Source organism: Juglans microcarpa x Juglans regia, chromosome 8D, assembly GCF_004785595.1.
Source record: "Juglans microcarpa x Juglans regia isolate MS1-56 chromosome 8D, Jm3101_v1.0, whole genome shotgun sequence".
Taxonomy (NCBI): domain Eukaryota; kingdom Viridiplantae; phylum Streptophyta; class Magnoliopsida; order Fagales; family Juglandaceae; genus Juglans; species Juglans microcarpa x Juglans regia.
Window position 1 is genome coordinate 34981229 of NC_054608.1, and position 27388 is coordinate 35008616.

Genomic DNA, 27388 nt, shown 5'->3' on the forward strand with positions numbered 1-27388 from the left:
GAGAGCATCGATCTACAAGGTGAAGTTTATTGAGAAACCAAAACGCACGGGAAAAAAAGGGTGGTTACACGCATGGGGCAGCGGTTACATGCAGTTGCCGTGCTTGATGCGGGGAACTTCTTGTACGTGGGCATGAGGAACGGATGAGTGAGAGTTGGGAGTAAATAAAAAATAATATATATGTATATTGACTGCGAGCTCTATGCTAGATCCGGGTGTCACATAATAAGCCTTATCAAGCCAAACATAGTAACCACAAGTGTCCATGTCGCAGGGTATACTTGAAAACGGACAGGAAATAGTAGTGAAAAAACTTTCAAAAACTTCCACACAGGGCTTTGAGGAGTTCAAGAATGAGGTTACACTCACAGCAAAACTGCAACATGTTAATCTTGTGAGAGTTTTGGGATTTTGCATCGAAAGGGATGAACAAATGCTGATCTACGAATACATGCCTAACAAAAGCTTGGACTTCTACCTATTTGGTGGGAATCCTTTCTTCTTATAGTTGATACTCTGCCTTCTAGTTTTTTAGTACAAAAGGAATGCCATGGCAAATACTTACATGTTACTTTGACGGAGTATGGCACATTGGTTTGTATAATGTGATTTGATGCAGATCCGGCAAGAAGATTTCTTTTGGATTGGAGTAAACGCGTTCAAGTCATTGAAGGGATTACTCAAGGACTTCTATATCTCCAAGAATACTCAAGATTGAGAGTAATTCATCGAGATCTGAAAGCCAGCAATATTTTACTTGACAACGAGATGAAGCCTAAGATATCAGACTTCGGTATGGCAAAGATTTTCGCGAAAGATGAACATGAAGCAAACACCGACCGGATTGTTGGAACATAGTAAGTACTCTATTGATTATAGTGTAACAAGAATTAAGCATGCTTGACAGATGATGATGTGTATTATCAACCAATGCAGTGGCTACATTCCTCCTGAATATGCTAGACAAGGTTTATATTCAACCAAATATGACGTTTACAGCTTTGGAGTTTTGCTGCTGCAAATCATAAGTGGCAAGAAGAATGCCTACTGCTATGGATTGGAGGAAGATTTAAACCTCCTAGACTATGTAATTTGGTTTAATCCTACTTTGTCTCTCAGATTTTTTTAAAAAAAAGACTTGAATTCTGCTTATGATCAGCTGCACAAGAGTTGTATCATTGGTAATTTTTTTGTTCCCAATGATTTCAGGCATATGAACTGTGGAAATCAGGAAAAGGCGTGGAGCTAATGGACCCATCGCTGGATGATTCATTTTCATCATGCAAATTAATCACATGCCTGCAAACAGCTCTTTTGTGTGTTCAGGAAAATGCAAGTGATAGGCCATCCATGTCGAAGGTGTTTTCAATGCTAAGAGGTGAAACTGCTGCTCTCACAGTCCCAAAAAGGCCAGCTTTTTCTACAAAAAGAAATGAAGATCATGAGGGCAATAAATCTGAATTACAACAAGAAAACTGCTCCATCAACGATACGACAATCTCCCAAATGGTAGCCCGATAATTAATTATGGACATCTTTCCGGAGGGAGAGGTTCATAATGGGTGGAAGATTTACTTTATTATTACTACACTAAGAAAGTTTATTTTATTATTACTTTTTTATTGCTACGAATAAGTAATAATCATACGGTTGTGTAAAAATCTAAAAATCTGGCTCTGGTAATGACTAGCACCGTTTGAGTCGGAGTTGGAGTTCTTTTTTGCTTTTCTAGTCGGAGTCGGATTTGTAGCCTAACGGACTCCGCCTCTGACTTTAACCTCCACCTCCGATTCCGACTCCGACTCCAACTTATACCTCTGAATCATATATTAATATATATATATCACTACAAAAAAAACAAGGATTGCCGGCATTCCATAAGCGCCGGCACTTTAACAAAAAAACGCCGCAAAATGATTAGTGGCGGTTTTTTGCCGGCGTAACCATCCGCCGGTAGTGGATGGTCGCTATTTTCACATACCGGCGTTTTGTCAAACGCCGGTATGTGAAAATCTTAGTAGCGGCATAAATTTGATCACTTTTCGGCTTTTTTTTAACGCCGCCAAAACTATATTTTATTACCGGTGTAATAATATAAACGTCGGGAAAAAACTAATTTACCAGCGTAAAATTGATATATTTTCGGCATTTTTGTAAACGCCGCCAAAGCTAGATATTATTACCGGCGTAACAATATAAACGCCGGAAAAATCAATTATTTAACGGCGTAAACAATAAGCGCCGGCAATAATATATTTTTACCGGCGCATAAACAACCGCCGATAATATAAACGCCGGTAATTCTTACTTCTTTTGTAGTGTATGTATATATAGATTATAAAAATATATATTATTTATATATTGATCATATGTACTCATAAAAAATCTAGAACTTCTATAGTTAAATTCGATACGATATTAGTATAGTATGTGTTAATTATTATAAAATATTAATAGACTAATAGTCTAATATATGTAAATATCATAGTATTACTATCATACATAGTCAAGTATATAGAATACTTGACTAACTAATAGTGAGTACTCTAGCATAATAACAAATAATTATAAAAAAAAAAAAAAAAAAACTGGATAGTAGTATACTATAATAACATGTAATAGTCTAGTTAGTTTAAGTTATTTTATTTCTTTTGTAGAAATATTTCACTGTCAATTTTAGAGATAATTTTCATTCTGATTTGGGCTAGATTTTTGCTAAGATTATTATTTTATTAGGTATTTTATTTTATTAAATAATTGAGATTTTGTCTTTTCGGATAAAATTCTCATAAACTCGAATCAGCAATTTAGCATGACTAAATTCTATTTATTTTTTTAGCACGGACTCATTCTTGAAGCTTTTGCATGACTAAGATTCTATTTATTGCTAAATCCTCTTCCTGGCAGAAATCAACGGCCTCTATCTGCTCCAGTCCTTATTTATCCTTAACCATCTACATGCACTAATCATCTTGTCCAAGACTTCTTCTAACATTATTATTATAATCTAAATAGAGGTTGGCAAAGGATTAAAATCTATTACAATGACAATAATACATGCCCAAGACATCAGAAAGGCCGGCCAAATGCTTTATGATCGAGCTAGCATTTCAGAGATTGTTATATCATTGATGGAACAATATTCTTGCTGCCATTCAGATTTCTTTTCCTCATCTTCATTTCCTTTTGAATATGCTGGCTTTTTTGGGATTGCAAGAGCAGCAATTTCGCCTTTCAGCATTGAAGAAACATCCAACATGGATGGTCTATCAATTGCATTTTCTTGAACGCATAAAAGAGCTATTTGCATGCATGTGATTAATTTTACATGATGAATGTGTATCATCCAAAGACGGGTCCATGAACTCCATGCCTTTTCCAGATTTCCACAGGTCATATGCCTGAAAGATTTGAAGATTACCGATCTATGCTCAGCCTAAAGAGAAAGACAGGGGGGGAGAGAGATGAAAGCAGTACGTGTTAAACCAACTTACATATTCTAGAAGGGTTAAATTTTCAGTCAGATCATTATTACAACTGGCCGCATTCTTCTGGCCACTTATGATCTGTAGTAGCAGAACTCCAAAGCTGTAGACATCGGATTTAACAGAGTACAAGCCTCGTCTAATATATTCAGGAGGAATGTAACCACTGCATGCATGGGTTGATTCTACATCAAACACTATTTGAAAAGAATACTTAAAAAATTGAATTAAACTTTGGCCATGATTAGAATACTTACTACGTTCCAACAACCCGACCCGTGTTTGCTTCATGTTCATCTTTTGTGAAAATTTTAGCCATGCCAAAATCTGATATCTTAGGCTTCATCTTGTTGTCAAGTAAAATGTTGCTAGCTTTTGAGTCTCGATGGATAATAGTGAATCTTGAGTATTCTTGGAGATACAGAAGTCCATCAGTAATCCCTCCAATGATATGAACACGTTCATTCCAATCCAAAAGCAATCGTCTGGTAAGGTCTGCAACATCAATTTGAGCATAAAAAGACAGGTTAGGAGATTTGAGTTGATGTCAAGTTACGACTCATGGAGCAAAATGCTAAGGTCTACTAGTTTTTACGCTCAATATTTGCCTATTCTCTACTAATTGTCGTACTTAACTCAAATATGCAGAAAAAAAAATTCCTACCAAAGAGGTACAAGTCCAAGCTTTTGTTAGGCATGTACTCATAAATCAGCATTTGTTCATCCCTTTCGACGCAAAATCCCAAAACCCTCACAAGATTAACATGCTGCAGTTTTGCTGTCAGTATAACTTCATTCTTGAACTCCTCAAATCCCTGTTTAGAGCCTTTGGAAAGTAATTTCACTGTTATTTCCTGTCCATTTGCTAATACACCCTGGAACATAAACACTCTAGCATGCTTAGTATATATATTCGACCAGCTGGCTCATAATTCCAAGATAGAGTTTCCCACTTCGAAAATTACAAATCATTACCTATAATTATATACTAATTATAGATATGACCCAAATACCAGAAACGTTTACCTTGTAAATAGGACCAAAACCACCCTCTCCTAGCTTATTTTCAATTGAAAATCCTTTTGTAGCCTTCTCAATATCTGTATAACTAAACACCTAAAGACCAGGAACGTTGATATTAACCTCAACAACAGCTGCTATACTTTTGTTGACTTTGGCTTCTTGTTCTTTAGCTGCTTCTGCCATCCGTAAGTATGACCGAGTCGGGAATCAAAGAGAGAAGAAAATCTTAAAATGTCAATCATTAAGGCATGGGGCCTACTTATAACTGCTGCAAGAGAAGTTACCTTTTGATTTCAGCCTTCTCTTCCTTAAATAACACGTTGAGAAGACTACGAGGAGAATAAATATAGTAGCTGTTGGAACCAAAATGCTCAACCTTAGGATCCTCGTTAATATCAACCGTTTGAGCTGAATCTGAATTCATAGTCATATAGTTTTGTCAAACCTCGATCCGGTACATATTGGGAAAAAGTAGATCAGAAAATGGTTTTTAGATTATTGAATAGATATATAATAGAGTACTGTTGATCTTATAGGTACTGATTTACATGTCGACCAAGTATCTTTGCAGTTAATTCTATATATGAAGACAAGTCAATGAAATTAAGGACAAAACATCAGAAAGGTAATAAAACTATATTCTCCAAATCCGTGGTGAGGAATAGATAAATATGACTGATGAGGAGACATGGATTCCTACCTGCAGTTAGAGAAAGCACCCAATCGACATCGTTGGCGACATGCATGGCATAGTAACCTAGCAGCCCCATCTCCTTGGCATAGGAAACCTTATTTTTTATAGCCTCAACATCATCAAAACTAATAAAAGTTGATCCAACTAAGCAATAATTCATCACATATGTAGCATCATACATGAAAGCAACCCCATATCTCTGGATATAAAGTTGTTTGATATCTTTGTAGGCCACGATTCCTTGAGTGGAAATCGCAGGGCCAGTGGCTGGAAAAGTGGCCAGTGCGCCTATAGCATTGTCCTGGGGATTCTTAAGCGCCCACGCATAGCCAAAGAAAGGCAACCCCGTGACCAACTTTTTAGCAGATAGTCCCCTAGCAATCCATGCCCTCATGCCAAAATCGGTATTAATCTCGCTCGTAGGATGATACAAAGCTGCACGAGGTTGCGTAATGTTTGCCTGAGAGCGCGCATTGTAGTTATAAGCATAAATATTCAGCCAATTCAAGTTTCTCTGCATTGACTCAATGGGGAAAGAAACAGAACTTAAAACTGGGAGTAATGAGCTATAGCAGTCAATATCAGTTGGGGTTGGCTAGAGTTTTTAGCCTCAGACTCTAGAGCCACTCGCCACTCTTCAAAGAGGGTGGCCATGTTGGCTTCATCAGAGCTTGTGTTCGACCAAATCCAGCTGAGGTCGAGGCCCTGAAAGCCATAGTGTCTTGTTGTTTTTATTGAAGAGTCAATGAAAGACTTTCTACCCACATAAGTATTGGCCATCTGTGAACAGCTCGAAGTGTATTCGTTTCCACCTCCAATGGAGAGAAGGGTGGTGATTGAAGGGTTCTTTTGTTTGACAGAGAAGTAGTGCTCATCTGTGGACGAAAGGGATAGCTGGAAGGTTGAAGTGTTAATTTTCGCATAAGCACAAATAAGATGAGTAAAAAGCTTTGAATTGATGTCAGAAATGGGCAAAGTTGTGCTGGTAATCCAGTAACCGGCTTTAATCCAAGTTTGTACATGATTCTGAGGGCTGAAATATTAGAGATAGGAAAGTCATCATATAAAAGGGGATCATAAAAAGTTTAGATGGCATTGTGGAATGCAATTAGGAGACAAATCAAAATTGCAGAGATTGATGGATGGAGGTGCTAAAACTAAGCGGTAATGAAGTCTTTAAATATATAGTTTGGTTGAGTTGATTGATCAATGATTAACGTTTTCGTCTTCCTTTTGAGCCGCCATTAATAATTAGACTCGAGTCCCGCTTGGACCAGTTCAAATCAAGCGGTTGAAATTATATGTAGAAGAAGAACAAGATCAGTTAGCACCTATATATATATATACATGGATCATTTGATTAAACAAACGACGTAGCAGATCTAATATGGTCCATTAAATTAATTATCAGTACCCGTAATTAGACTTAGATTATCTTTATTCATTTCCTGACGTATTGTTGATTTAAGAGGTTTTATTTTAATGTGGCGTAAGAAATTAAGGGTCTTAGTCAATTTAATTAGTTGATCATTTTGGTATATTACATATAATATAATTGGGTTTTAAGAAATATTAATGTTATTGATGATGAGATCAGGAGATCAAATTAATCTAAGAGGAATCTATATGTCCTCGTATGCATGTACGTATGCATGTATCCTTGTCAGACTCTCTTTGCTTTTAATTCAGACCGTCCGATTCTTTGGTCATCAATTTTTAATCTAAAGTTATAGTTCAAAAAAATAAATAAATAAATAAAATAAAAAATTCAGACCGTCCGAACTGATCATAACTTAAAGGAATTTAAATTTTAAAGCAAAGGTTGGCCGACATCCATCTTTGCCCGCCGTATGCAGCACTACTGCAGTTAGAAGAAATCAACGGTTAATTTCAGGCACCTTGTCACTGTCATAATAATCTGACGAATTAATGGCTGTCTTTAAAAACAACAATTATCCAACATAAGCAAAATATTAAAAAATAAATATACTTTTTTTTCTTTTTGAGTATATGATCTGTTTTAATTTAATTGAATGATTATTTTTATTAATTTAAAAAAATTGATTCTCTTGTTTTAAGTTTATCAGATTTTTAATAGGTTTATTTTTATGATTTTTAATTTGTGAAAATTAAATTGATATGTTTCCTTAGTATTAATTATGGTTATGCATTTAAATTACTCTTCATTTTAAATTAATTTATTGTTGGATTTAATTATTTTATTTTCATTTAATCAGTATATTTAAATTATTTTATTTAGCTAATTGTTTTGAAATCTTTTTCATTCGATCATTTTTGTGATCTAAGATGTGAGGATTGAACCTCATTTATTTCCCTCACATTTTTCTTTCTCCCTTTTTATTTTCTTCTCCTTTTCTTTTTTCCCCCCATTTCTTTTTCTTCTCTCCCGCGCGGTTTCCTTCTCTTCCTCCCGTCCGTGCGTCGTCCTCCAGCCACCACCACTGCGCGCCGCCATGTGCCTCACCACCCCTCCCATTCTCTTCCTCTCCGGCCAGCGACCACCCCCTTCATTCTCAGCCCCTCTCGTGCCACTGTTAACCTCCATGCACGGCTTAAAACCGCGACCACCATTTGCTCCAGTGCCACCGTCGCGCCACCTCCGGCCACCATCTCTTCACCATATCTTTCTTGACCTCCCAACAACCTAAACCACTCATCCTCAGTTCCGATCCGGCACAGGTGAAACTCCACCATCCACATTTTCGTTTTGGGCTTTTTAGCCTTCAACCGCCCTCTACACTGCCAACCACGGCCAACCACCACCTCCATTAGTTTCACCGACATTCCTAAGTCCTTCCTTAGTAATCTTGGGTCTTGGTTTGTCCCTGTTCAAAAGTGGGTTTTTAAGACCTACGTCCACAGTGCATTTTGCACTATTCTGTTGCTGTGCTGCCACTCTTGCACCTCCGTAGTCCTTCGAAAATTATAATAAAATGCTGTAAGTATTTTCCCAAAGAACTTTCATGATTTAAATATATTTTTGCACTAACTCATTTTATTGTGATCTGGTTGGTTGTGCCAGACTGAGTCCGAGGAGTAAAGGGATCGGATGGATTGGAGAATGGAGTTGTTGTGTGTTGTGATTTGTTGGTTGTTGGATAATGCGTCGTTTCATGTACATGGCATATTTGCACGCATGTTCATGTTTGTAAATGAAAATTGGATTTTCATGTAATTGCATTCATGTTCATGTGTATTTTATGAAAATGGATTTTGGGTGCGTGTGTATCACGACCCCAAGCCGAGATGAGGCATTATCTCGATAGAGCTCCTCTGGTCACTCGGGAGCAGAATATACTGAGTGACGTCCCCTGAGTTGTCGCTGGGCGACAACGGGATAGGACGGGATGGTAACGCTCTCGTGCCGACTCCATGGCCCCTCTGCTAGCAGGGCTAGAGGATGCTTGGCCACATACGCGCTGGGCGCGAAACTGGGAATCGCTCGTTACGAAGTCACATGCACGGTCGTTACTCGTGGTGTGGTAAAGGGAGCCAGGGTGTACGGATTGTCCCTAGAGGAGATCATGGTGCATACAGTAAAATTGGTTAATGCGCCATTTTCTGTGAAAATGGCGAGTTTGGATAAATGGATATTTGGGCTATTTTTTGGAAAAATAGCGTGTGTTAGATAAAACGATTTTGTGTGGGTCATTTTCTGGCAAAATGATAGATTACTGTTTTGGGCCATTTTCTGGGAAAATGGCGGGAAAATGTTTTATGGATATGTTTGGGCCAAAATGGGATTTTGGCGTGCGTTGGAAATTATTCATTTTCGGGGAAAATGATGTTTTAGGTATAATATATATTTCATCATATGCATGCATAGATTTTGGTTGCATTAATGCATTTTTATTCTCGATTGGATTATACTTACCTGCGGTACCGTTAATGGTAACGCAGATTTTGATACAGATGAAGTTGAAGGTGAGTCTGAGGATTCAGCTCCGCCCGAGGAGTGATTTGAGATCACTCGTATTTGTATTTGGTTTTGTATTATATTTTTATCTTGGGATAACTATATAACTTTTTTTAAATGTTTTACTTATGTTAATTTGTATTAAAAGTTCTTGTACTTATGTTAATTTGTATTAAAAATGCTGAACGTATTCACATCATTTCTATTTGATCATAAATAAACCCAAATCATTTTCATATCATATGTACAAAAATTCACAGATATTGTATTCGCTCTTTTGCACATTTCAGAAACATGTCAAATATTACCCATGTCTACACATTTCATGTTAAAAATATTTATTTGTTTCTTTCATACGTATCTCATGAGTGAATGCAAAATATATACTGAAGTTGTTTTTCACCTTTTCTTTTTAAAATAGCATGCACATTTTTACAAACCAACCTCAGTTCATTTCTTTTTATGCAAATCTAGCATAGGAACCCCGCTTACTTGGAGTTCTTAGCTTTTCGAAAATTTTCCTCAACAATGCCGAACAAAATTAATCTTCACCTATAAGATAATCACGTAAATTTCCATAAATTTCCGTTCAATCTTGTATTTCGATATTCAACCCTAAACTTATAAAATAATCTATTTTTAATTCCTCAAATTCCGAAATTCTCATTATTCCTAAAATTACCAACATCACTTTCTAATTCATCAATATCTAACTTACTAACTCCGACAAAAACATTAAATTCTAACTTATTTACGGTTGAGATCTTACTATAATTTATAATAACTAAAATAACATAACTATATTGAATTGATCATAAGTAAAAAAAATCATACTTTTATCTAAATCAAAAATATTCTTTTAAAAGGATTCAAAATACGATTTTACACTTTGCGGTCACTTCAAAAATTCATCAGTATTTACAAAATAAATATTCCGTTAACATATCATTCTCTTATAAAACCAACTTAACAATATAAATCCACATGCGCCAAAGTCCAAATAAATAAAAATCACATGCAGCCCACTTTCACACACAAAATACACAACCAGTTGATGTATTCAGACAAAAAGAGGGCAAAATGGCAATAACACCCTTCATCTACTAGGTTACCCTTGACACAACATTTTCCTTTTTAAGTAATTACCAACAACACAAAAAAATGAAAACCAGCAGAGGCCAAAACGTGAGCGACGGACACACGAAAAATCGAAGCAGGCATGGAGGGGTAACGCGCGACGGGACTGGATGGAGGGATCGTGGTGGCTATAGAGCAGGGGTGCGGCGGAGATGTCGTCGAGCTGGGCTGAGCACGAGAGAAAGAAAGGGAGAGGTGAGCGAGAGAGAGACACACAAGGTGAGAGAATGAGGGACAGACTGAGAGAAAAATAGAGAAACCCACCAGAAATGGCGTGAGTTTTGCTGGGGACTTGAGGCGGCGTGCGACAGACTGAGTGACAGGAAGTCTTTGCCGGCAGTTTATGTGGGGTCACAACGTGGTGGAGCTCTTGGTGGATGGTGATTTCAGCGGCTCAAGGTGGCTGAACAATGCTCTATTGTTTGGAAACTAAAACAGAAGAGTCTGAGGCTTGCAATAGAGGCTACGGGGGCGTTGGGTAGCAGCTTTGTTTGGCTGGGCACGGTGGTGAGGTCTGGACTGAGGTTCACAGAAGAGAGTGGATGCTCAAAAGAGTTTGGATGGCTGAGGCGAAGAGAGGGCAGCTGCAATATATCTAGGGTTGAGAAATGCTTAACATATATATAGGCTATAAATAGAAAATAGAACAAACCTAAAACAAAGGGAAAGGGAACTTGCATGAAAAAGGAAAGATGGCGTGAACCCGTGCGACGGATGGCGTGAACCCTTGCAATGGATGGCGTGAACCCGTGCGACGGATTCTGGAAACGTTTTCCACGTGAATATGTTTGGTTGTGCGCTGGATCTTACACCAAACTTTCTAAAAATGGCTCATGTTTACATACTAGTATATGTTCTATGCTTACTGAGTTGTGGATAACTCACCCCTTATCTTCATATATTTTTAGATGACATTGATTACCCAGTTGGGGGTCAGGATTTGAAATTGGAGCTTGGCTAGATATGGATGAAAGGTCGAGTACCTAAGAGTACCATTGTTAGTAGAAGGATTTAACTCGAGTATTTGAAGTACTTTATGTTGTTTGGACCTATTGAGACCTAAAGATGTATTGTTTTATTTCATTGAGATTGTTGGGAGATTGTGGACCCCCCCTTGGGTTATGTTATTTTGTAATAATGACTTATGAAATTTGTATTATGGTTATTTGGAAAATATGAGATTGTGTACTATTTATGAAGTCATTGGAGTTTTAGATGCTTGGAGAGACAGATTTGTAAGTGACAGGTAGTAATTCTCCGACCAATCCGGGTACGGGGTGTTTCAGTTGGTATAAGAGCCAGGTTTGGATTCTGCAGACTTTATGGATTGAGGTTTTAGGAATTTAAGGTCTCAGATTTGATTGGCTTACTTTGAAGGTTGTAGGACATGACATGGAGGTCTAGATTTTGATGTTTACATAAGTTTGACCGAAAGCCAGGTTTAAGGTTCTGCAGACTATAGTGTGTGAGATTTTGGAGTACAGATAGGCTTTAGGAAATCGTTTTCAGATTTGACGTGATAGTGGAGCGGACTATAAGGTAGAATGTTATAGCTATTCGGGGGCTTAAAATTTGCAGACCATAGAAATGATTTTGATGTGTAGGATTTTACGGGTCTATGAACTGAATTCACGTTGTTTGTGGTGGTTTGGTTTGCTTCCAGAGACTTTTTAAATAGATTTGATGGAGTTTAGTTTTTAGACTTTGGAGATTAATTATTTCTATTGTTATGCGTACTTCTTTCCTTTTTATTGTGGGTACCTTTATAACTTTGAGGTATTATATATATGTTTTGTTTTTACGGTTACCACTAATTATTTATGTTTATATGAACGCTAAAAATTTTGAAACGAACATTAAAAATCCAAGTTATTTTGTAAGGATGCCACCTCATCGACGAGAACGAAGGATGTCGAACCTGAACGTAAATGAGAACGAAGGGGAAGCAAATCGAGTGCTTCCGAAGTACTGCGAGCAGCAGCTCATTAATTAATAGATGATCTCGCACAGAACCCCTTGGGTCGCCAACGCAACTGTAATGAAGGAGGTTGTACCATAGAACAGTTCAATCGGATGCACCCCCTTCATTTGATGGGAAAGGCGAACCAACCCTAGCAGAAGATTGGGTTCAAGATATTGAGGAGATATTGTGGGTGCTAACCTGCACAGATGAACAAAAGGTAGCATATGCTACATTCAAACTGACCGGTTAGGCATAAAGATGGTGGATCTCATAAAGAACTATCCGAGAAGTAGGAGGACAGAAATAGCCAGTTGGCTGCATTTTAAGCAGATTTTTCTTGAGCGCTTTTTTCCAAGCTCGGCCCGAGAGGATAAGGCAATGGAATTTAACACTTTGGTGCAGGGAACCATGACAGTGCACCAGTATGCAGCTAGATTCATTGAATTATCCCATTTTGCTGCGTATCTGATTCTTGTTGAAGAAAAGAAGGCGCGTAAGTTCGAACAAGGGTTGAATGAAAAACTTTATGAACGAGTAGTGGGCTTCCAGATTCAGAACTTCTTAGAGTTGGTAGATAAGGCCACAGTTTTTGAACGAAGCCTTCAAATGAGCGTTGCATTACACGATCAAAGGAAGAGGACTATTTCATCGGGGCCTCATTCTAGTATGGACCAAGGATCGTGGAAAAAGAGAAATGAAGGTAGTAGCTCGAGTAAAAGGCTAGTTCAGGGCACCTAACAAGCATATCAATATAGGACTTGAAACCGAGTACATGCTGGAGTATGCAGGAAGGAAGCGGGACTTTGCTATCGTTGTGGCAAATCGGGTCACTATCTTAGGGACTACCCTTTGCGATTGGATAGCAACAAGCCATCACCACCACCTAGGGCAGAAGGGACAGCGCGAGGCAACATCCAGCATACTACTGTGCCTGCAAGGGTTTTTGCTCTAACACCTGGAGAGGCTGAGGATAGAAATGATGTGATCACGGGTATAACTTCTTTGTTATGTTTTAAGATATTAATTTGTGGATTTAGGTTAAGACTTGGAGATTTTAGTTCATGAATGATGTTGATTGTGACCACAAGTACTCTTTCTCTGTTTTCTAATAATGCCACTGTGTTATTTGATTCGGGAGTGACACATTCATTTGTTTTCATGACTTATGCTCGATTTTGTACCTTAGAAACCGAAAAGTTAAAGTCCAAGTTAGTAGTCGCGACCCCCATAAGAAATTCGGTAGTCTGTGACGAGGTTCTACCAAGGTGTCCTTTATCAATTGAGGGAAGATTAATGCCAGTAGATTTAATAGTGTTTAACAAGATTGGGTTTGATGTAATTTTGGGTATGGATTGGCTGGCTTGCTACCACGCTGGTATAGATTGTTTTAAAAAGGAAGTGGTTTTTAGGCCCCCAAAAGAAAGTGAATTTCGGTTCACAGGTTCGAAAGTGAGGTTGCATCCACCCATCATATCTGCTATTCAAGTTGGAAAATTGTTATGTGATGGTTGTCAGGGATTCTTAACCTCCGTGGTAGAAGCACCGAAAGAGGAGTTGAAGTTAGAGCAGATACCTGTGGTGGGGGAATATCCAGAGGTTTTCCCAGAAGATTTTCTTGGACTCCCGCCTGAGCGGGAGGTAAAGTTTACTATCGAACTAGTCCCAGGCACAACACCCCTTTCGAAAGCACCTTACCGGATGGCACCGTCTGAAATAATGGAATTCAAGGAGCAGTTGCAAGATTTGTTGGACAAGGGTTTCATCAGGCCCAGTGTATCACCTTGGGGTGCTCCAGTTCTCTTTGTGAAGAAGAAGGATGGATCAATGAGAATGTGTATTGACTACAGGAAACTTAATCGGGTGACCATAAAGAATAAGTACCCGTTATCCCATATAGAGGATTTGTTTGATCAGCTCCAGGGTGCTCAAGTATTTTCAAAGATTGATCTTCGATCGGGTTACCATCAATTGAAGATTAGGGCAGAAGACGTAACTAAGACGGCTTTCAGGACCCGATATGGCCATTATGAGTTCTTGGTCATGTCTTTTGGCCTAACTAACGCCCCCATAGTATTCATGGATTTGATGAACAGGGTGTTCCATGAATTTTCGGATAAGTTTGTAGTTGTTTTTATTGATGATATGCTGTTGTACTCCAAAAACAAGGCTGAACATGAGGAACATTTGAGGCTAGTACTTGGGACATTCAAAGATAAAAAGTTGTTTGCTAAATTGAATAAGTGTGAATTTTGACTTGATTCAATCGCATTTCTGGGGCATGTAGTTTCGAAAGATGGCATTTTAGTGGACCCGGGAAAAGTGGAAGCAGTGGTTAATTGGTCGACACTGAAGAATATTCATGAGGTTAGATGTTTCTTGGGATTGGCGGGTTATTACCGTCGATTCATTGATGGCTTCTCTAGGATAGCAGTTCCCCTCGCAGCATCACTAGGAAAAATAATAAGTTTGAATGGACAACAAAGTGTGAAGAAAGCTTAAACGGAGATTAGTGACAGCTCCGGTGTTAACAGTTCCAACTGCTAGAGGTGGATTTGTAGTTTATAGCGATGCATCAGGCTTGGATTGGGGTTCGTACTGATGCAACATGGGAAGGTTATCCCACACATGATCGAGAATTTGTGGCAGTAGAATTATCCCACACATGATCTAGAACTTACGCCAATCCTTTTTGCACTTAAGATTTGGAGACACTATCTGTATGGGGAAAACTGCAAAATTTATATGGATCACAAGAGTTTGAAATATTTCTTCACCCAAAAGAAATTAAACATGAGGTACTGGAGATGGCTTGAGTTAATCAAAGATTATGATTGCACCATCAATTATCACCCGGGAAAAAGCTAATGTTGTAGCTGATGCCTTAAGTAGGAAGTCAATGGGACTGACAGTTGCAGCCCTTACCACTCAACATAGGTTGCTAATGGACCTAGAAAGAGCCGACATTGAGGTTATCACTAGTGATACAAGTACTTTCTTGGCCAGTTTAATGGTTCAACCAGCCTTAATAGATAGAATAAAAGCTCCTCAGAAAGTGGATTTAGGGTTGGTGAAGCTAGTGGAAGAAGTCGGGAACGGGGGCAAATCTAACTTTAGCATTTTCGAGAATGGAGTTTTAAGGTTTAGAGGTAGATTGTGCGTCCCAGCTAATGAATAACTGAAAATGGAAATTCTTGAAGAAGCACATCGTTCCTTATACACAATTCACAAAAGGAGTACCAAAATGTATTGGGACTTGAGAGAGTCTTTTTGGTGGGAGGGTATGAAAAGAGAAATTGCTAAATTTTTGGAACAATGCCTAACTTGCCAACAGGTGAAGGCGGAGCATCAGAGACCAGTATGATTATTACAACCACTCCAGATTCCAGAGTGGAAGTGGGAGCATATCTCCATGGATTTTATGACAGGCCTACCAAGGACATTGAGCGGACAAGATGCTATATGAGTGATCGTGGATCGCTTGACAAAAACTGCTCGTTTTGTGCCCATTAAAGTTTCTTATAAACTGGACAAACTAGCTGAGTTGTATGTGCGGGAGATAGTGAGGTTGCATAGGGTACCAGTATCCATTGTGTCGGATAGAGACCCTCGTTTCACTTCCAAATTCTGGCGAAACTTACAAGAAGCAATGGGTACTAAGTTAACTTTCAGTACTGCATTTCACCCTCAGACAGATGGTTAGTCAGAACGAACTATTCAAATCTTGGAAGATATGTTAAGGGCATGTGTGATAGATTTTAAGGGAATTTGGATGCGACATTTACCATTGGTCGAGTTTGCTTATAATAATAGTTTCCAGGCTAGTATTGGAATGGCACCCTACGAGGTTTTGTATGGTAGAAGGTGTAGATCTCCATTATATTGGGATGAAGTAGGTGAAAGGAAACTTTTGGGATCAGAGATTATTCAGCAGACCACAGAGAAGATAGATATCATTCGGGCTAGATATCATTCGGGCTAGAATGAAAGCAGCTCATCACTGCCAATTAGAGTTTGAGGTTGGAGATAAAGTATTTTTTGGAATAGCACCAATGAAAGGAGTTATGAGATTTGGAAAGAATAGCAAGTTGAGCCTAAGATATATTGGGCCATTTGAGATTCTTGACCACATTGGACCAGTGGCTTATAGAGTAGCACTTCCACCGGCACTTGTGGAAGTGCATAATGTATTTCATATTTCCATGTTGAGGAAATATATTCCTGACCTGACGCACATTATTGACTATGAACCACTTCAGATTCAGGAAGATATGACTTATGTGGAAGAACCAGTTCGGATTTTGGAAAAGAAAGAACAAGTGTTACGGACTCGAACTATCCCTTTGGTTAAAGTATTGTGGAAGAATCATGCTACTAATGAAGCTTCTTGGGAGTTGGAGAAAGAAATGCAAGATAAGTACCCACGACTTTTCTATAGGAGTTTTGACAATTTATAACAAATTTCGAGGACGGAATTTTTGTAGGGGGAGGATGTGAGACCCAGCCCGCTGCCAGGCCCAGGCCCGTGGAAAATGCTTCCAGAATTCATGTTGCTCGGGTTCACGCCATCTTTCCTTTTTCATGCATGTGCGTCCCTTCCTCTTCTTTAGGTTTTATCTGTTTTCCACTTATAGCTCATATATATGTTAAGTTTTTCTCAATCCTAGATTCATTGCTACTGTGTTATCTTCACGCCTCAGCCACCCAAACTGTTTTTGTCATCCACTCTCCACTGTGAGTCTCTGGCCAGACCTCACCACCGTGCTCAGCCACAAGAAGCTGCCGCCCAACGCCCCGTAGCCTCTACTGCAAGCCTCGAAATCCCTTATTTTAGTTGTCCAAAACAGAGCAACATTCAAGCCGCTGAAACCTCCCTCCATCGAGAGCTCCACCATGCTGTGACCCCACATAAACTGCCGGCGAGACGTCCCTTCACCCCACTTCGCCGCACGCCACCTCAAGCCCCCGGTAAGCTCACGCCATTTTCTGGTTGGTGGTTCTCCTCTCTCGGTCTCTCCCTCATTCTCTCACCGTGTGTCTCTCTCGCTCTCGCCACCCAGCATAGGTAGCCTTGCTGTCGAACGCCCTCCGTTGCACACCAGTCGTGCCACCGTAGCTCCTCCAGTCAGCCCGTCGCGCCTTGCCCCTCCACGCATACTCTCGGTTTAGTCGTAAGTCATCGCCGCTGCACTTCATTTCCCTTATTTTTCATGTTGTTGACTTAAAGATTTGTACATACATACATATATATATATATAGGTAAGTCTGTAACCAAATAGAATAGGAGTAATAACTGTTATGCCCTCTGATCACATTTTCAAATGATGAAGAATTTCAAAAGTTATTGCTTAGTCGGTCTAATAAATAAATAAAATTACATTATTACCTTTGAGTTACAAGTTGCATTATTGTGTTTTAAACCTTTATTGTCCAGTGAAGGTGTGAGTTTTCCATATTTACAGAAATGATTTTGGTAAGTTAAATTTATTTTAAGTAAAGCTTCTTTCAAAAGTAAGTGATAACGGTGTAATTTTATTATAACCTAGTTTGTTAAATAGTCTATGTATAACCTAAAAAGAAATTTGGTATAATTATGTTACATAGTATTAATTCTGATAGTTTGATTTTCAATAGTAAATAAGTTAGAGTTTAATACTTTAGTCAGAGATTTAGTTGGAATTTGAGAGGTATTAACATTTTAGGATTTCGTGAATTTAGGTTGCTGAAGAATTTAAAGTAAGTTATTTTGGCATCTTAGGTTTAAATATTGGAATACGTGTTCGATTGGAGATTTATAAAAATTACGTGATTGTGTTAGAGGTGAAGATTAATATTTGTTCGGCATTTTTGAGAAATTTTTTGAAAGGCTAAGAAGTCTAGGTAAGTGGGGTTCCTATGCTAGATTTGCATAAAAAAAATGAACTGAAGTTGGTTTGTAAAAATGTGTATGTTATTTTAAAAAGAAAAGGTGAAAAACAACCTCGGTATATGTTTTGCATTCACTCATGAGATTAGTATGAAAGAGAAAAAAAAAAGTTTAACATAAAATGTGTAGACATGAGCAATATTTGACATGTTTCTGAAATGTGCAAAAGAGCGAATACGATATCTGTGAATTTTTGTACATATGATATGAAATGATTTGGGTTTGTTTATGATCAAATGGAAATGATATGAATATGTTCAGCACGTGGTTTGTTATGATATGGATATGAAAAACTATTGGCATATTATCTGTTATAATTCTGATTCTGAATATGGTTATGATATGATGATACTGGTTCACGTGATATGGTTGGTACCAACATGATATGATATGATATGAGTGCATCCACTTTGGAAACAAAGTGGTCTTTTACATGTTCTTTCATGTGTGCACACTCGGGGCTCTTAGATTGAAAAATGAAAAGTTTCACAACATGATACTGTCTGGTTTGGCTACCAGGGATAGTACAACCCTACCACGGGGGTTAAACATGGTATATGATATGATACGATACGATATGACATAATAATATGAAGATGTGCAGTTATGTTATGCCAAAGCGGTTTTTGAATATGAAAATGGTTTATGAATATGAAAAGATTGAAAAGTCGCTCTGATTTTTCTGATAACACGTTTCGAGATGTGCATATGAAAATGAAATGTTTTATTTCTGCATACCAAACTTTCTAAAAATGGCTCATGTTTATATACTAGTATATGTTCTCTGCTTATTGAGTTGTGGATAACTTACCCCTTATCTTCATATATTTTCAAATGACATTGATTACCCAGTTGGAGGTCAGGAATAGAGATTGGAGTTTGGCTAGATATGGATGGAAGGTCGAGTACCTAAGAGTACCATTGTTAGTAGAAGGATTTAACTCGAGCATTTGAAGTACTTTATGTTGTTTAGACCTATTGAGACCTAAAGATGTATCATTTTATTTCGTTGAGATTGTTGGGAGATTGTGGACCCCCCCTTTGGGTTATGTTATTTTGTAATGATGACTTATGAAGTTTGTATTATGGTTATTTGGAAAATATGAGATTGTGTACTATTTATGAAGTCCTTGGAGTTTTAGATGCTTGGAGAGACAGATTTGCAAGTGACAGGTAGTAATTCTCCGACCCTTCCGGGTACGAGGCGTTTCACTGATCTCCAGAACTTCAGTTATGCTGATATTGAGATGGCTACTGGTGCATTTTCATTCGAAAATAAGCTAGGAGATGGTGGTTATGGTCCTGTTTACAAGGTAAACATTTTTAGTATTTAGGCATATATAATAAGGAATTGTTCTGAAATAAAAATTGTGGCTTCTAGCTGCTGTATATATCTTGACAGGGTATATTATTGGCGCATTTTAAAGAAAAGTCTTGTAATGAGCCTTATCAAGCCAAACAAACTAACCACAAGTGTTTATGTCATAGGGTATACTTGAAAATGGACAGGAAATAGTAGTGAAAAAAACTTTCAAAAACTTCCACACAGGGCTTTGAGGAGTTCAAGAATGAGGTTACACTCACGGCAATACTGCAGCATGTTAATCTTGTGAGAGTTTTGGGATTTTGCATCGAAAGGGATGAACAAATGCTGATCTACGAATACATGCCTAACAAAAGCTTGGACTTTTACCTATTTGGTGGGAATCCTTTCTTCTTATAGTTGATACTTTGACTTCTAGTTTTTTAGTACAAAAGGAATGCCATGGCAAGTACTTATATGTTGCTTTGACGGAGTATGGCACATTTGTTTGTATAATGTGATTTGATGCAGATCCAGCAAGACGATTTCTTTTGGATTGGAGTAAACGCGTTTAAGTCATTGAGGGGATTACTCAAGGACTTCTATATCTCCAAGAATACTCAAGATTGAGAGTAATTCATCAAGATCTGAAAGCCAGCAATATTTTACTTGACAACGAGATGAAGCCAAAGATATCAAACTTCGATATGGCAAAGATTTTCGCGAAAGATGAACACCGACCGGATTGTTGGAACATAGTAAGTACTCTATTGGTTATAGTGTAACAACAAGTAAGCATTCTTGTCAGATGATGATGTGTATCATCAACCAATGTAGTGGCTACATTCCTCCAGAATATGCTAGACAAGGTTTACATTCGACCAAATATGACGTTTACAGCTTTGGAGTTTCACTGCTGCAAATCATAAGTGGCAAGAAGAATGCCTGCTGCTATGGACAGGAGGAAGACTTAAACCTCCTAGACTATGTAATTTGGTTTAATCCTACTTTGTCTCCCTGCTTTTAAACAAAAAAAGGCTTGAATTCTGCCTTTTCAGCTACACATGAGTTGTATCATTGGTAGTTCATAGTAATGCGAATTATGTAGCTCATAGTATTGCGAATAATCATATAGCATAAATTATTATATGATGTTATTTATGTACCTCCTAGAATAATTATATGATGTTATATATCATATAACAAAAAACGATATTATATGATGTTACTTATGTAGCTTACAGTAATGTGAATTATGCTCAGCCTAGAGAGAAAAACAGATGGAGAGAGAGATGAAAGCAGTACGTGTTAAACCAACTTAAATATTCTAGAAGGGTTAAAATTTCAGTCAGATCATTACAAGTGGCATTCTTCTGGCCACTTATGATCTGTAGTTGCAGAACTCCAAAGCTGTAGATATCGGATTTAACAAAGTACAAGCCTCGTCTAATATATTAAGGAGGAATGTAACCACTGCATGCATGGGTTGATTCTACATCACACTTTTTGACAAGAACACTTAGAAATTTGAATTAAACTTTGGCCATTAGAATACTCACTACATTCCAACAACCCGACCCGTGTTTGCTTTACACTGACAAACATCAGATCATCCCTTTCTATTCTTTCGTTTTCCATACCTCGGTTTCTTCTTTCTCTCCTTCCTTCCCCACAACGGCGTGTGACACACAGGGCAAAGGAGGTTCAAAGAAACTGAGTGTGAATTCTGGCATTGGTGTCAAAGAAAACAGCTTTGGATCAAAGAATTATCATCGCTGTAGTCTCCCACAGATTCGCAGAACTTTAAAATTCTGTCCCTTGCGTGCGCGCTCTCTCTCTCTCTCTAAAGTCTGCTCCGCTTAGGTAGAGAGTGCTTACTATTCAATATTTTATCATTATTTTTTACTTATTTATTATTATTATTCACTACTGTTTAATATTTTATCATTAAATCTTATACATAAAGTCGCCGCAAATGATTTTTTCGGCAAAAATTATCCCGTTGGAAATACATTATTGTGACAATAATTGAAATCGTTGGAAAAAATAAGGACTATTTTCGACGATTTTAAAACTTTTTGCGACAATATATATCTCCACAATTTACTTTTAGTAAACGAAAATGTTGTTTCCGTCAATTTTTAGAACAATTACGACGAAAAAAAAAATCGCCACAAATAGTTAATATTTTTGACGATTTTTGCTTATCGCTAAAATTGATCAAGAGTGGCTCGTTAATTGCAGCGAACATGCAGCGATTGAAAAATCGCCAGAAATAATCAATTGCATCGATTTTAGGAGGTTTTTGTGATGATTTTGAGCTCTGAAAAGACCTTATTTCTTGTAGTGTTAATAAACAATTTAATTTTTTAAAATCTCAATTTAATTTTTTTTAAATTCAAAAAATAATAATATTATTAAAAAATAATATTTTAAAAATATTTTATTTAACTTTCAACTTTCATTTAAAACCATCTCATATCGTCTCACTATCAAAACAAGCCCTAAGAGTAGAGACCGGCATTTAAAAGACTTTGTACTCGTTTGGTTATATAAACAATCTTATTTTATTTAATAATTACAATTTTCTCAAACTCCCTCATAAAATATAATAAATAATTCAAAAATTTTAAATTTTAAAATAAAATTTTTATTATAATAATATTTTATTTAACTTTTATCTTATCTCATTCTAAGTTATCTGTATAACTGAATTTGTTTTAAGATGGTGGTCGTCGACGCAATACGCCAAACACTTATCTTCCCTCTCAAACATATAAAACACAAACATCTGAACTCAAAAAAGTTTTCACTTGTCTTCGAAACATTCTTTTCACTTCTTTTGTTGAGAAATAACATTACGGCCTGTTTGGAATTGCATTAGGCTATATTTTGATGTTAAATTAAGTTGAGTTGAGTTGAATTGAGTTGAGATGATAAAATATTATTAGAATATTATTTTTTAATATTATTTTTATTTTAAGATTTAAAAAAGTTAAATTATTTATTATATGTTATGTTAAAATTTAAAAAAATTGTAATGATAAGTTGAGATGAATTTAAGCACCAAACGAAACTGAGTCTTAAAAGTACTCAAAAGTCTTAAAAGCATTTTAATAAAAAAAATTAAGTGTTACATGTTAAAGTATTTTTTAATATCACATAAGCTAAAAAGAATGTTTGAGGAAAAATATTGTGCTTTTTTGGATAATCTAGAATGCAGTTTAAATTTTAAAAAGATTGTCAATAGGTAAAAGTACACATATATGAACTTTCAAATAATTACAACTTTTAAACTTTTAAAGATATGATCATAATATTTGAAAAATCAAATGATCGTCATTTCTAGCTCAGAAAATATTTTTTTTTAATTTGTTCCAAAAAAATGTAATATGTTTGAAAGTACTTTAAACATATGGTTACTAAGGGCTTGTTTGGGGTTGCGATAGGAGTATTAAAAAGTGTTTAAGTAGCCTTAAAAGCTCTTTAATGAAAAAATTAGATTGTTTGAGTGTTACATATTAAAACACTTTTAATCTCAAATAAGCTAAAAAGTACGTTTGAAGAAAAACATTAAAATGACTGTTAATGGACGAAAATATTTATACAACTTTAAGATAATTATAACTTTTAAACTTTTAAGGATATGATCATAATATTTAAAAATTTAAATAATTGTCATTTCTACATCAGAAATCATTTTTTTTAATTTAATTCTAAACAAACAACAGAAAATAACTTTTTAATAATAAAACTTATTATTTAAATTATAAATTATAAGCTCTAAAGCTATAAATTATACTTTCCACCGTAATATCAAACATGCACTAAAAATAAAATCATAGTCACGATCGAGGGTCTAATATGAATTAAGTAATTAAGTCATTACAACTGGTTTTGCCGTCCGGCTACTTTGAATTTTTGCCTATGGAATGGTGCAAGATGATAGTCTTGTCCTTAAACAAGTTGTGTTAATTAAGGTTATTGTCCATATATCCTTGTCGGAATTAATATTACTCATCAACCTTATAATTTGCCTGCCAAATGGATTATTAGAGAATGTTTCATTGACCAATTGTCAAACAGATCCAATTATAGGTAGTGGTTGGCATAATCCTTAAAGACATTTGTAATCTATTTTTATTGCATGAAAGAAAAAGACGAGGTTCAATTAATTGGTCCTGCCGTCCTGCTTCTTCCTACTTTTGACCCTGCCATTTGTTAGGTTTCGTTTGTTTTATAAATTTATCTTAATTTATTTTAATTTATTATTATAATTTTTTTAAATTTTAATATATAATATAATAAATAAATAATTTTTTTAAAAATTTTAAATTATAATAATATTAAAAATAATATTTTAATAATATTTTATTATCTCAATTCAATTTAATTTGATTAAATTTAACATCCAAACGAAATCTTAAACCAGCTCCTATGTAATTCGGTTTAATCCTAGTTTTGTCTCTCAGCTTTTAAACGAAAAATACTTTGAATTTGGCCTAGAGTTTATCGTCCCACAGGTTGTTCCGTTTTCTTATAAATAATAGTCTCTAATAGTGGTTTGCCACGTAGACATCACGTTTCCTCAATCTTGCACCGCACTGCAATGGAAGAAAAAAACCCCTCCCGTGCCTCTCTCTCTCTCCCTCCTCTCCCTCCCTGCCTCCTCCATGGGAACCCCACAGAGCAGTTCTTCGCATGGCAAAACTTGTATAATAAGATCTTCCCTTCCCTCATCTATGCCCGAGTAATTTCGTTTTTCCACCCGCCGCTGCCAGATGCCGACGCAACCAGAAACTGTCGTTGAGTCCGTCTTGAAATGGTTTTTTTTTTTTCTTATCCTCGTCGTTGATTTGTGGAAAATATATCAGATTTGAGAATATCTTCTAACCTTGATTTCATGGCCAGGATTTTTGGTGATTGATAATCTACTCATTTGGCCTTTTTAAAAAATGATTTCCAAAAAGCCATTATAGTGAAAACATAAGCTTTTAAGCTATATTTCTTAAAAAGTAATCATTAATCAGATTTAAGAATGTCTTCTAACCCCAATTTAATGCCCAAAATCCTTAGTTGCTTCTAAACTATTGGTTTGCATGTATGTGGTGGCCGACATCTTCACCAGGGGAAGGAGGAGTCAACTAGTCGATTCAAATAAAAAAGAGCTCTCCTTTTCTATCCCATTTGTAAAATCTGGGAGTGGTTATGTCGTTTCATGAAGAAAAATAAGATCAAATTAGAGATGCAGGTTCGGGTATGGTAAAAAATGAGAGACTGTTATCAGTTATTTGCATACCAGAGACGTCCATGTAAATTGCAGATGAGGTGCTTTGTTTTTGCTATCCTGTGATAAGGTGCAACAATTTACTATGAAGACTCCTGATGTGTCAGTTTTCTATTAGGTGCCGATAAGCTCACAAAATTGGAGCTACCTGTTCAAAGAGGAACTGTTCTGCTTATGATCACTACACATGGTGAGTTGTATCATTGGTAGTGTTTTTTGTTCCCAATAATTTCAGGCATATGAACTGTGGAAATCTACTTATAATCTCACATACTACACATCTTACTTTTTTTTTTTTTTGAATTTATTTTTTTTAAACTAATTAAATTCTTCTACTCATTATCCATATATCAAATATTTGATAAAAAGAAAAAATAAAAAAAAAGTGTGATGTGTGGACTTATGTTTGAAATTTTTCAAAAATTAATCAGGGAAAGGCGCGGAGCTAATGCAAATTAATCACATGCCTGCAAACAGCTCTTTTGTGTGTTCAGGAAAATGAAAGCGGTAGGCCATCCATATCGAAGGTGTTTTCAATGCCAAGATCAGGTGAAACTGCTGCTCACACAGTCCCCGAAAAGGCCAGCGTTTTCTACAAAAAGAAATGATGGTCATGAGGGCAATAAATCTGAACTGCAACAAGAAAATTCTTCATATATTTTCTTTCTTTTTTTTTAATTAGAATTGGAGACGGAGGTGTCGCCGAACAGACTTTGACTTGACTTCGATATTTTATATATGTTATAAAAATATATATTATTTATATATTGATCATATATATTAATATAGAACTTATATAGTTAAATTTAATAATATAATACTATGAGCTAATTATTATAAAATAATATGCTTATACTAAAATATAAATAGACTAATAATTTAATATATGTCAACATAATAGTCACTATAAGAAAACTGCTTATTTGTGGTCAGTTAATTCTAGCGAAATGACTATGTACAGCTAAAATGAGTCTGTTTTGGTCACAAATGGTCTTTTCATCACAATTAAATGGTCACAAAAGTCCGTTTTTCTTATAGTGAGTATTATTACCATACATAATATAATAACATGAAATTAGACATTAGAAATAAGTCTAATATAAAATTAAGTTAGAAATAAGTTAGATACTTGTATAACATGTAATTAGAAACTATAGTATAAGTCTAGTATAGAAATAAGTAAATTAGATTAAATTAATAACACATAATACTAATTTACTAAAGTATAAATACATATAATTAGACACTACAAATAACTATAGTAGAAATAACTTAGAGACTAGTATAATATAATAATATTTAATACTATAGGACTATAACAACATGTAATTAGACATTATAGTATAAGTCTAGTATAAAAATAAATTAGATCATGTTATTATATAAATAAGTTTAGTATAATAATTTAATAACACAATACTAAGTAATTAAATTATTACAAGTGGTTTTGCCGTCCGGCTACTTTGAATTTTTGCCTATGGACTGCGTACATGATGATAGAGATGATCTTGTCCTTAAACAAGTTGATTAAGTTTGTGTTAATTAAGGTTATTGACTCAATCCTTAGTCGGAACATCATCCATCAGGCTGCCAAATAGATTAATATTAGAGAATGTTTCATTGACCAATTCTCAAACAGATCCAATTTTGGGTAGTGGTTGGCATGATTCTTCCTGCCGTCCTGCTGCCCATAGTTCATACTCTTGAACCTTGCATTGTTTAAGCAAGTGTGAACGACTTCATTATTCTCGTCTGTCTATGAGATAGATATTCTCGAAGATAAGCAATACTTTTTACTTCACTTGATCCATAAATATTAATTAATGAGTTTTAATCCAATTATCAAATTCGATAAAATCTCATAATCCATCAAAATAAATTTTGGGTCGGGATCTTTTCATAATTATCCAAATTGTTAAAAGATATTGTTCTAATTATGACTTATTTTTGTTAAAAGATATTGTTCTAATTATGACTTATTTATTTTTTTATATACAAGAAATTCGTAATTTTTATTCTAATTATAAATTAGAATAATTTTGATTAGTGTAATAGAAACTTATATGTATTAAAAGTGCATTCCTGGCCCAGCCCATGCGTCTGAGCCCATAAGCTCATCATGAAGGGAAAAAAAAAAACCCATCATTTCGGCGTTGTTTGTGAAAGGCCCAGTGTGTCTGAGCCCATAGCCATTTTGGTGTTGTGTGTGAAATTCAAGCCCAGTCCGTGTGTATGAGCTCATATCCTGATGATAAAATCAAACCCAGCCCCTTTTATTTTAAACGACATCGTTTCTTGATGGGAATCTCCTCATTCCCCTCTTGCACCTCTCCCTCTCTCTCTCATTGCCATTTTACCTCTCCACCGTTCTCTCTCTCTCTCCCCGTCTCCCCATAGCTTGCTTAAAGTGGTTCACTCCACATTAGCCCAAACCCATGCCGACGGTAGCCCACACCCAAGCCCACGCTGCGATTCTGTGACGACGTCTTTCCAGCCATGACGCCGTCGCGTAGAGCAGATCTTTGATCTCTCTCTCTCTCTCTCTTTCTCTCTCTCTCTCCCCCCAGTTTTTCCTTTTCTCCCTCTGTGCCGCCGTAGCCCATGAATCGATCTTACTTGAACGAAGGTGTTCTGGG

The 27388-nt window shown here is 36.3% G+C and overlaps 2 protein-coding genes and 1 pseudogene across 2 annotated transcripts; 2 read left to right on the forward strand and 1 right to left on the reverse strand.

The window, feature by feature from the left end:
* Nucleotides 1-229: 229 nt before the first annotated feature.
* LOC121242489 (receptor-like serine/threonine-protein kinase SD1-6) lies at nucleotides 230-1792 on the forward strand. The gene is made up of 4 exons (XM_041140333.1): nucleotides 230-485; nucleotides 620-857; nucleotides 937-1087; nucleotides 1210-1792. Exons 1-4 carry the CDS (start codon nucleotides 266-268, stop codon nucleotides 1519-1521), a joined length of 921 nt encoding a protein of 306 aa, XP_040996267.1. The 5' UTR covers nucleotides 230-265; the 3' UTR covers nucleotides 1522-1792.
* A 1299-nt stretch (nucleotides 1793-3091) lies between these two features.
* LOC121242464 (putative cysteine-rich receptor-like protein kinase 35) lies at nucleotides 3092-5722 on the reverse strand. The gene is made up of 8 exons (XM_041140313.1): nucleotides 5209-5722; nucleotides 4793-4922; nucleotides 4512-4593; nucleotides 4150-4360; nucleotides 3743-3980; nucleotides 3495-3651; nucleotides 3329-3401; nucleotides 3092-3231 (listed from the first exon to the last, which is right to left on the reverse strand). Exons 1-8 carry the CDS (start codon nucleotides 5720-5722, stop codon nucleotides 3092-3094), a joined length of 1545 nt encoding a protein of 514 aa, XP_040996247.1.
* Nucleotides 5723-16300: 10578 nt separating this feature from the next.
* LOC121242465 lies at nucleotides 16301-25360 on the forward strand (annotated as a pseudogene).
* Nucleotides 25361-27388: the final 2028 nt, after the last annotated feature.